We start from the raw sequence: 11,378 nt of genomic DNA on the forward strand, positions 1-11,378 counted from the left end.
TTTCACATGCGCCGATGAAAATCCTAATAATCGTTTTAAATGCACTAGCAATTTTGCTAGCGGGCTACCACTCCACTCACATTCAGCTTTACCCTGCGTTGTTGCTCCCTAAGAGTCCATTGCATCAACAGTGTTGCAGCTTTGGTTAACTAACCCATTTCGTTTTTCAACATGTATAAACAAGATGTTCGTATAATAGATATGTAATGGATATAAATGTTTGTAAGGTCATATCGCAAAATATGTAGATATTTTGCGATAGATACCCCAAAAGATATCATACTGGATCAATTTTGGAATATATCATACTGGATAGCTTAAAACTAAAAAAAATAATGTTATTGGCGATATTTTTAAAAAAAGTGGAAAATTGATACAACTTTAGAATGTATAATACATTATACTTATATGTATATATTGCTGGGTCAGTTTGAAAATACTCTTTGAAAACTGCGTCAATAAAAGTACACTTCTTAAAAATGTGCAGTTTCAAGACAATTTTGACAGCGCGATCCTTCCATTTCAAATAATTGTTGTAGCCAAATATAGATGCACAGAGGATTTAGTTAACCATGCTTAACACATAAATTGCTGCAACCAAACGCGTAAAAAAGCTTAACGTTGATTACGCTCAAATACATGGGCAATCGATAAAAGTCGTATAAAATCGTTTCAAATGCACGTGCAATCGCGTGACTACTCGTGTATAAATAATATGAGAATCGCCGTCTAACTACAAGTATAAGATAAGAAACAAGTTGTGAGCAGCAAATACGTATAAATGTATAATTATGAAGTATACATTATATGTAGGATTCATATAACATATATTTCATGATTTTACCTCAAACACACGCACACTCATACACACGCGCACGCACACGCATACAAACATACACACGCGCGCACATACAAGCGCACACGCATGCTCGCATACATATACATGCAAGCACACGTAAGCGAACAAACAAACACACACACACACACACACACAGAAGCGCAACGGCAGCTAGATGATCGAACACTTTTGGTACGTTGTTCCTTTACTGTCTTCTCTATCTTCCCCCCTCTCCGACTTTCGTCCTCTTTTTCCTGCCCTTATCATTTTCTTGTTTCCCTCTTACTCTCGCCTTCTGCCTCTTCAATCTTCTTTTTTTTTGCGCGTACATACACACACACTAACACATGCTTGCGCGCACATCGCACAGCACACATACCGTACACTACTTCATATATTACACATTTTTTTTCTTTTTCACATGTCATTATCGGTTCATCGCGCACGTAAGAATTGAGAAAAATATATGTACATAAAAACGTCGTGACGCAACGGCGATGGTAGAAGTAATTATAGTTTAATAGTAATAGTAATAGCGTAGACATGGTAGATTAGAAGTTAAAGTATCGATTGCTATAGTCGAATCTCGTATAACTTTCGCTTTCTTTCCTGTTTGGGGCACAGTACATTCTTCGTCCTTTTCTTCTCTTATAGCTACTCGTTAAGAGAGTTTAGAGTACAGGAGGGAAGATAGGAGGACTGCCGAGGTGGGAGTCACAGCGATAAGTATCCAATAAGTGTGTCGTTGGAAGGACATGAGTCATTATTTAAACCCAAAAGTCTCTCGAAACGTGTCCTACGGTAAAAGAAACACAAACAAGACATTGTGTTCCGTATAACGCGGCCTTTCAATTATTTCTCGTCTCGCTTTTGCTCTTTCTCTGTACAATACTACTACATAATATTTTACATTTAGTTAGATCACTTTTCAATCACTATCATACATAAGAACTTGCAAAAGGTGTACCCCGTACCATAAACCGCGAAGTGTCCTCAGTTAGAAAAGTTTCGTCGCTGTCGTACTTGTCGTACTTGGCGTCTACGTCATCGTTTTCGTCACCGTCAGCATCGTCAGCATCAGTATTCGCATTAGCATCGTCATCATCGTCGTGACTGCAGAATAGGGTATTTAGAAAAATTACCGAAAGGTGAAAGGAGGAACAGCGGAGGTTGTCAATTTGCAATGTCTTGTCCTTAGATCGATTCGCATTGGTGTATTGGTGATCACAATGGCAGACGATGTGCTGGTGGTGGTGATGGTGATGGTAACGGTGAAGATGATGAAAATGATAGCGATGGTGATATTGGTGATGACGATGATGACAATAGTTGCGGTTATAGTGGCGGTGAGAATTGTGACGAGTGGTAGCAGAGTGGTCCATGGCAGGGGATCACTTGTCGGAACTCGGGCACTCCCCCGGCTGCTTCATTATCGTGTAATCCAGTCGGTATTGGGCTGAAATTAAAAGGATTTTGTGTTCTTCGTGACGACAATACGTGACTAGATTGCGTGATTACGGGTGAGACCACTCATTCAATACTTAAGTGCTGGTCACAAGTTTGTATATCAAGTCTGCAGCAGTTATAAAACATTGATATTCTATAGAAAAAAGAAACTTTCTCTTTTAAATATGAACATAGTGAAAATCGTGCGCGGCACAATTACATATTCCATTTATCCTAATTTAAACAAGATACCCTCCAAGTCGATTCATTTCTTTTCTCTCGAAAATATGGATTGTATAATAATTTTACGTTTCCTCTTTAATTTCAATTTTTACTTCATCAAACTACGACATCAAACATTTCCACTTAGATGAAGATTTTGTAAAGATTTGATTAAATTCGTTAAAAATCTACAGTTCCGTCTTGTTTACACGTTAAGCAAATCAGAAGCGTCCTCCCTTCATGTAACACAACGATCGATTTATTAAGAGGACATACCTTTCTTTGTAATGTCCTCCATTGTCTGGTCCTTGCAGTCTACCGCGAGGTGACTGTTACTGCCGCAGTTATAACAGGAGATCTTTGTCTGCGGTATCACCGCCGCCGCGTACGTTACCACTGACGTAGGTGGCATGTACGCCTGTACTGGCGCCGCGGCAGCCGCGTTCGGCGGCGGCGGCGGCGGCGGAGTGCTACCGGACGCGGGATGACCCGTATACGGATACATAATGTCGCCGTTCGGTTGGTACGCTGGCTGGTAGGCTGGTCGCGCGGACGGCCCGTGCAAGAAGTTGGAGTAGATACCGCTACTGGGCCGTAGCGCAGCTGGGAAGTGGCCGTGCGGCAGGTACGTGAGCTGCGAGTGTGTCGGCGGCGCCGGGAAAGAGACGCAGTGCGACAGACTCGGCGGTCCACCGTTCCCGTTGCCGGCCCCGTTCAGTATTCCCTGGCTCTTCTGTCGCATCATGCGCGTCTGCGAATTCTTCCTGGTAAGTTGCCTGCTCTCCGGTGGCACTGACGATTGCATTGGCGACTGCTGGGGTGCTGACACGACGTGCGGCGGCGCCGTCGCCGTGGAGTGCACCGGCGCGGAACTCATGTGATCGGTGACATTGCTGTCGCCGCCGCCGCCGCCGCCGCTGCTACTAACCCATGGTGCAGCCGGTGGCGTCTCGGGAGGAGATCTACTGCCGGTGCTATCAGAACTACTGCTTTGAGAACAGTGCCGGCTGCTCTCAGAGTCGAGTCGCAGCGCTTGCAGTTGTCCAAGGCAATACAGGTGCTGAGCGTTACATCTGGAAACACGATACACATGGCGATAACTTTGATGTTAGATATTGAACACCAAATATTATATTCCAATCAAGCCCATATTAAATCTCTATTAAAATTCAATAGTCGAAAATGATCCTTTATTAACTATCAATCGCTTATATCACAGAAATTATCTCTTTTATTTTAGGATAACCGTTCTTAATTTTCTTGACCTTTAATATTTTTAACGTCATTAATTCATTGTCTAAAACACCGAGAGAACTCGTTTATATGTACCTTGAATATCGATTATGCATTCCAGCTACTGGTACAGTAGTGAGACAAGTGTAACATGGTGAGTTTGGAGCTGTATACATTTGCGGTGGTGCAGGATACATTTGTATTTGCGCGGGATCTATCGACGGCATGCCAGGATAACGCCGAACATTGGGAGCAGTCATATGATTATGATAATGCATTGCCGGATGCTGTTCCTGTAATGGCATCGATTTCCCGCTTGTACTACCGCTTGAATCACCCAAAACTTCCATACCGGATGCCTGTAGGAAAAAACAAACGATATAAATTTGTAAATAAGTTTCTGGATAACAAAAACACAACGTTAATTTAGATTTTACAGAGATTGATTTATAATTGTCGTCTAATAAGTTTTTAATGAGAAAATACGACGTTTTTCCTACAATCTCTCATGCATTACGTTTCTGTACGAATGCGAAACGTTTTCTCATTCGTATTGTATTTATAAAGCTAATGTTCACATTACATGTTCGTCACGACGTGATTCAACATTTAAAAACAGAAAACGCGCAAATACATTGAGAAGTTTAATGTGTACAACACTATTTTTAATCGTTTGTAACTTAACAGCTATTGCGAAACAGCCTACAGGTATGTCTCATATTTTTGCTAAGAAAAAAACTGATTCGGATTAGACGGAGTTCTTGAAGCCATTATACATTATGCGTGACATTTCGTATAAATCTTACCTCATTTTCGACCGGTTCGGCGAGCGAATGTGAGGCACTGCTTACATTATCCGGCTTCTTATCCGTTGAAACCTGGTTCAAGCCATTGCTGGTTTGACTCTTGACTATACTCCTCAACTGTCCTACCGCGTTCGGTGTCAAGCCGATGTCCCTTAAATCTTCGTCACTCATTCTTCTGATCTGCAATCCGCACAAACGCATAAGTACATAACATAAATAGTTCAATATCAAATTATTTACATATACGCGAACCGTATAGTCTCGCGCAAGCGAGCTGGTAACAGCTGAAAATGCGACTTCACTTACCTCGTCGCGAGAAAAGTTCTGCAGATTGCCTTTAAAGTTCGGCATCTCCTTACCCACGGTCTCCCGAAGGGAATCGCCCGAGTTGGACGACCTGAGCCGTGGCGGTGGCGGAGGTTGTTTCGACTGGGCCGCCGAGATCAGTGTAGACGACGGAGTATTGTCGACGTTATGTCGGGAGAAGCCCGAGGAGCTCGCGTTGGGGGGAGGAACGGGCCGCGATGACGGGAGTAACGGCGATTGACTAGGAAGACTTCTGCTTGCGCTGCCGGGCGTCGGTAGGGGCGGTAGGGAGTTATTGCTGTTACTGTTAATGTTCGAAACGGAGCTGCTCGTCTGGCTGCCTGACGACGCCAGACTGGTCGAGGTGGATTGAGTAGATTGCGTGGACGAGGCGCGCGAGTTAACATTAGTCCTGCCGCGGCCCATCGGCGAGTTACTGCGACTAGGAGATCGTGACTGGGATGGCGAGGACTGGCGGCTGACTAAGGGAGAAGGGGGATAAGCCAACACGTCGCTAGTGTACATCAGCTGGTTTCCCATCATAACCTGGCCACTCCACGGCGGCATGTGGTTCATGGATGGGAAACCGAGGTGAAGGTATTGCGTAGTACCGCCGGATCCCATAGGCATTTGCTCTGGACCAGGCAAACATAGTCCGGGTGGAGGTATCGTGAGACCAGGTGGCACTCCAGTGACCATGGCGTTATTCCTCATTCCCATGTCTCCTAAACATAACGGATCAACGTAACGAGAGAACTTTAGAGTCAGAAAATGTACATAAATATTATACATCGGTTGAGCATGTAAGATGTAAAAATTCGAATGCATGGAATAATATAGAGATTCAATTGTTCAATTGTAGTAAACGCCTACAACTACAGTTTCCAACAGAAAACGTTCTATACGATCTATTCAAAATAAACGAGATGAAATGGATAAAAATAGTTTTTCGGTAGAATATGAATAGTTTTGCAATATTTATACAGTAAACAAACTATCATGTTGTTGTTGGCACAGTTGTACCACTCTAATCCTATTAAGCGCACCTGAATGAGCCGATTTGAGTAAGTTAGACAACGAGACGCGAAAGTAAACGCGGTAATCAATTATACTATCGTTTTTCCGAAAAAGCAGAATGTTGGCAAGTGGCTTCGCTAAACAATACACCTCGTCACGTTAGGCCATAATAATTGCCGTCTATCAAAACGTTTCCCTTCCGTGTCGATAAATATTTAGAAGATGTGCAACGCAGCGTACCGTAAGACTGCATTGGTGGCGGCGGCATTAAGCAGCTACTCGGTATCTCGGGCTCCATTAATCTCTCGTTTGTACTCATGCACGGTGTGCAACCCTGCGCAAATTCAAACTTCATGTACATTACGTAATCAAACCATTTCAAGCTTTTAAAACAAACTTAATCACATCGCTGTACAGATTAATATATAGGTTACAGCTGCAAAAGCGTGTTACTGAAATTAAATTAAATTCATTATAATCTTAAGTAACATATTCTTTTGCACACCGATACTTTCGTGCCTGGCCAAGAGGCTCGAAGTGAGCGTAACATATGACGAGTCTTTAAAATTTCAATAATTATTTCCTAGGAACTTCGAGCGTCAAAGTCGAGGGGGAGCTCGCTGATCAAAATCTTGTACACCAATGCCCACTAACGCCCAGTGGGCATTGCTTTATCTTAAGCCCGCTGCAGACGATGCTATTTTTCCTGCTGGATTGCTTGCAATCTAATAAATTACTATCGTTGCATCACTCAGCACTCAGGATTTCTAGTAATTTACCGAATCGCAAGCGATCCAGCGGGAAAAATAGCATCGTCTGCAGCGGGCTTTATTATCTTATCTTTCTAATGTCCCAGCAAGGCTTAATACCCAAAAAATGCCTAGTAATGCCCAGTAATGCCGCAAATCTGTACACCACAATGCCCTCAGCGGTTTCCCCCTCGGTCAAAGTTCAATAGGAGAACAAAGCTAAACATTAGGCTGCATATTAATTTTCGTAAAAGTGTTGGCTCTTTCGTTTCCGATTCAGAAAAGAGAAATTGGAATATCGTGCATTACGTGTGTCGGTTTGTAGGAAGAGTTTATCTTTGAAGGATTAAGACGAGCCTCCTCCTCCTGGAGCTTGATGAATATGTTGCCGAACACGCTCTTCTGCTCGTATGTGAAGGCCGGATGATTCAGTGCCATCGTATACAGCAGTAGCAACTCTTCCAAGGGTTGGTTGTCCGGTTTAACGATGGTCCCGTTTAGCAGACTGGTGATCTCCTGATGTTCGAGATTCGACAGATTCTTGTACAGGATCACCGCGCAGGCGTAATTGCACGAGTGCAACAGCGCCAGGTAGAGAGCCAGTTTTCTTCGCGTGCGCTTATCTGTCACGCTGGAGGTCGCCAACTCGGCCAGATCCGAGGGGCTGTTTGCATGGTGTTCCGTGTCACGTAGGTCATTGTAGTCCCGCTTGCCGATATCCTCGACGCACGTGCCGAGGTATCGTACCTCAAACGGCAAGCACATGTTCAGCAATGTGCACATTACATCGATACGTTTATAACTGGACAGAGAAAAGGTGGATTAATATTAAACGCCGTGTTGCAGTTTTGCAAGTTTTGCAGTTGCAAAAATTGCAGTTTTAACATTCTCAAGCCTAATTGTACTTATTTAAGCCTTCGCTATTTGTACAGGCTTTCTGTTTCGCTTCTACAGTTCTCTCATTCTCCCTCGAGTGAACCGTAGTCGCCACCGTAAATCGCAAAGGGTACAAGTTGAATTTTACGCCGCATGATCACTTTTCATACTGTAAACTCACTAGTAAGCGATCCATTGTTAACTTTAGCTCTAGGAACGAAGCATCAATTTGATGATTTCAGTTTTCAGGAATTAAGAGATAAAAATTCCAACGGCATGCAACACCTCAACTGACCGCAACTCTCTATCTTCGGCATTAACGATTTCCTACATTGCCATTTCGACTCTGATGTACATTGCTAATGCGGTACGACCGTTTCGCTTGCAAATTTATTCCTAATCGTACTTTGTACACACATTCAAAACTGAGCGCATTAATTATTCTCGTACAAGCATAATACAAACAGGTAATATAAATTAGACTGAAATAAGACCCCTAGATAAAATCAAACAACTAGCGTCCGAGCAAGATGTAGGCGGTCCAATAATTGACATCTTATTGTGTAAACCCGTACACCGTTTCTCCATCTGTCTTGGGTTTCTTTTCCGACATAGCGCGGCCTCGTTAGATGGAATCTCAGCAGGATAATATAGTAATTTTTAAATTTCCAACGATACGTGCCGATAATGTTGACACGAAGGGACAACTGGATACAATGAAATTGTATTTTCCGCGCAAGAGGACGTTCAAGTCGAAAGGTCGACAACTTGGCAATCTTATCAAAAGTTACTCGCGGTATAGAAAAAATTGAGCAAATAAATACGATAATGGTCCAGCAGAGGTGCGTTTCTACACCTTCGGCTCCTTCGTCACTCTTTGTCCTCTGACACTTAATAATTTTCAGCGTACGCATCGAGGCAGCGTGTCGCGAGTGCCATTAGAGACCGTGGCACGTTGCGCATAATTATTTCGCTTCTTACTACAAATTGTGCCGGGAGACGTTCGACGAGGACCGCAGGACTAAGCGCAACCCGGGGGGGTGGGGGGGGGGGCATTTTAGAATAACGGAGGAAAAATACCAAGAGGTAACTTGTAGCCGCGGGAGTCGCTTCGTACGAGGAACACAGAGCTACGAGACGACAAGGGCGCGAGCGTGTCCTCCGAGCGGACGTTCGGGACTCGCGGGGCGCACGAGGCACACGGCGGGAGCGCGAGCGTAAGCGGCAGGAGGTAGCGTAACGTACGCGAACAAAACGCATTTAAATTGCCAGCGACGTCGGCGGACGTCGCCGCGGCCCGAGGGAGCGGAAGGTCCGTCGCGGCTCGCCGAGAGCGCGGCCGCCCCCGTCGGTAACGGAAAGGGGGGGGGGCGGGGAAGAACGTTCAGCGCGACGTCTCCTCGCGAGGGAGCCGGGGGGCCGACGGACCCCCCGAAAGGGGGTGACCGCGGTCGGCCCGCGGGGGCCACCGCGCGAGATGACGCGCCGCGGCCGACGGTTACGCAAAATCGCTCCTGAAATATCCCGCAGATGCGCACGTCGTGCCGTGTCCTCGCGCGGCGGTGCGACGCGACGCGTCTACCACATTACCTGGACAGACTCCGAAACCATGATACCACGTTCTCCTTACACACCATTGCCAGACAACATTGATACCACTTGGGTGGGAGGAAAGTGTGGAGCAACGGAGCGGACAACCAGCGGGCGGCCTCTCTCTATCTCTCTCTGTCTCTTCTTCTCGCTCTCCCTCTATCTGTCCGTTTCTCCTTCTCCTTTTCCCTCTCCGGCTCGAGCGCTCCTTCTATATCTCTCTCTCTCTCTCCCTCCCTCCCTCTCCCTCTCTCTCTCTCTCTTTCTCTCCCTCTCTCTCTCTCTCTCTCTCTCTCTCGCTCTCGCTCTCGCGTTTCTGCTCTACGAGGGCACCGCGAACGATGGATCGGGTTGACAATCGGATCCCTCGCGTACGAGAACGGTTTCACAGCCGCACAATGGTATCCGTCACAATCCAATGATAAACGACGGGTACACCGCGGGCGCACGGGATGATGTACAGTGGCGGCAGCGACGGCCGTGGTGGTACGACAGCCCGTAACACGCCGTCGGACCTCACTACGTTCGCCGTGGCGGGCGCGCGGAGGATGTCGGGACACACCACCGTGGGACAGACGACGGGACGACGCTCCGTAACGGAGCTGGCGGCCAAGGCGACGAAGACGAGGGCGATCGCGGAGCCGCGCGCTATCCGTGCGTGGCGCGAGTATACGGCGAAGACGACGACGAACCCCTCTCGCGTTCTCTCTCTCTCCCTCCCTCCCTCTCTCTCACACACCCTCTCTTTCCTTCCCTCTCGCGCGCGCGGGCAAGCGAGCGAGCGAGCGAGTAGGCGCGTGAACGGCCGCGCGCGCCTCGGGTGTCCCCCTAACTTCTCCGGGTATTTCCGCGAAACGAATGGCACGTCGTACGATGTGGAGTGTACACGCTCACGGGTATTCACCGCCGCTCGCCCGCACTCACTCGCCGCGATCCGCGATAACTCGCGAATTCGCTCTCGCTCTCTCTCTCCCTTTCATCCCCTCTCTCGCTCTCACCCTCGCCCTCCCCCCCCGCTCCGTCCCGCTTCGCCGTCGCTGTCTCTCGCGCTCCGTCCTGTTTCGCGAGAGCGCGCGCGAGATGCCGCTGCGGATGTATATCGGACATTCGAGGCGTGAGATCCGTTCACATGCTCGCATTAAAAATGGCATCGGGTGTGCGCGTGCACGTCGCGAATCGACGTGTGTGCGCGCGCGGTGGCAAAAGGCGACGTTCTCATGTCGCGGGAGGACGGGGCGCGGCTAATGGAATTACTAGAGGCACGCGCCGCGTGCCCGATGATCTCCTGATGCGCGGATTTCTCGCGTTCCAACGTGACGAGCGGTGTCGCGGCCCGCGCTCGATGCCGCCGAACGCTTCTTTCTCTGTTTAAAAGGAACGCGAGGAAGGGCGCGCTTCGAGGCGTCAACTGGCGCGCGGCCAAAAACCGCGGGTTCAGAGTTTTGAAGTAGCGCGGCAGTCTTCATAATTTGATACAGGGCGACTTGATCAACATGAGACTCGCTGCACTGGTGAACTAGTACAGTAAGCTAGAATGAGAAAAAATACACTTGTCTTACTCAAAATCGCACTAGTTCACCAGTGTAGCAACAGAAAAGAAGCCTGTGTACAGAGTGAACCACAGTGGTTGCATATCAATCGTTTACCGTAGGAGATGGATTTCCGGCCGCAGCTGTAGCCAATTCTGGAAAAAATGGAAAACATCTCGTTATACATGTCTCATTGCATCTCGAGAAACATAATTAGATATTACACGAGTGAGACATATATAACGAGATTTTGTCCAGGATTTGCTACAGTTGCGGTCAGTGATTCTTCTCCTAATGGTAAAAGGTTGGTGCAACCACTCTGATTCACCCTGTATACATAGACCAAGCATTCTGGGAGCACACACTTTTGCATAAGTGCACAAGCATATGCATAACGCATTTGATTGGTCTATAAGCAAATGCACAAGGAAATGGACCAATCAAATTCGCCATGCATATGCTTGTGCACAAAATTGCTGTTTCTTCACATTTGTTTATATATAAAACTTTTACAATACATATTAAAGACCGTTCAACTTCTTTTTACGTTCTTTTATTGCTGAGGTACCCCAAAAAATGCACAAAACCCGACCTAAATGCGTTAATCAGAAATGAAATGGCCAAAAATGCTTCAAAAGGTTCAAGCGGGGAGCGCGCACTTTTGCACAAGTGCACAAGCATATGCATGACGAATTTGATTGGTCTATAAGCAAATGCACAAGGAAATGGGCCAATCAAATTCGTCATGCATATGCTTGTGCACTTG

General features: G+C 46.7%; 1 protein-coding gene across 1 annotated transcript; it reads right to left on the bottom strand.

The window, feature by feature from the left end:
- Window positions 1-1,662: 1,662 nt before the first annotated feature.
- On the bottom strand, window positions 1,663-9,802 carry LOC105561549 (flocculation protein FLO11). The gene is made up of 8 exons (XM_012011620.1): window positions 9,084-9,802; window positions 6,927-7,419; window positions 6,109-6,202; window positions 4,852-5,576; window positions 4,546-4,725; window positions 3,836-4,098; window positions 2,783-3,579; window positions 1,663-2,294 (listed from the first exon to the last, which is right to left on the bottom strand). The coding sequence occupies exons 1-8, from the start codon at window positions 9,128-9,130 to the stop codon at window positions 2,230-2,232; spliced, it is 2,664 nt and encodes an 887-aa protein (XP_011867010.1). The 5' UTR covers window positions 9,131-9,802; the 3' UTR covers window positions 1,663-2,229.
- Window positions 9,803-11,378: the final 1,576 nt, after the last annotated feature.

Source organism: Vollenhovia emeryi, unplaced genomic scaffold (genome assembly GCF_000949405.1).
Source record: "Vollenhovia emeryi isolate VEMERY1.0 unplaced genomic scaffold, V.emery_V1.0 DF939205.1, whole genome shotgun sequence".
In the NCBI taxonomy this organism is placed as follows: Eukaryota; Metazoa; Arthropoda; class Insecta; order Hymenoptera; family Formicidae; genus Vollenhovia; species Vollenhovia emeryi.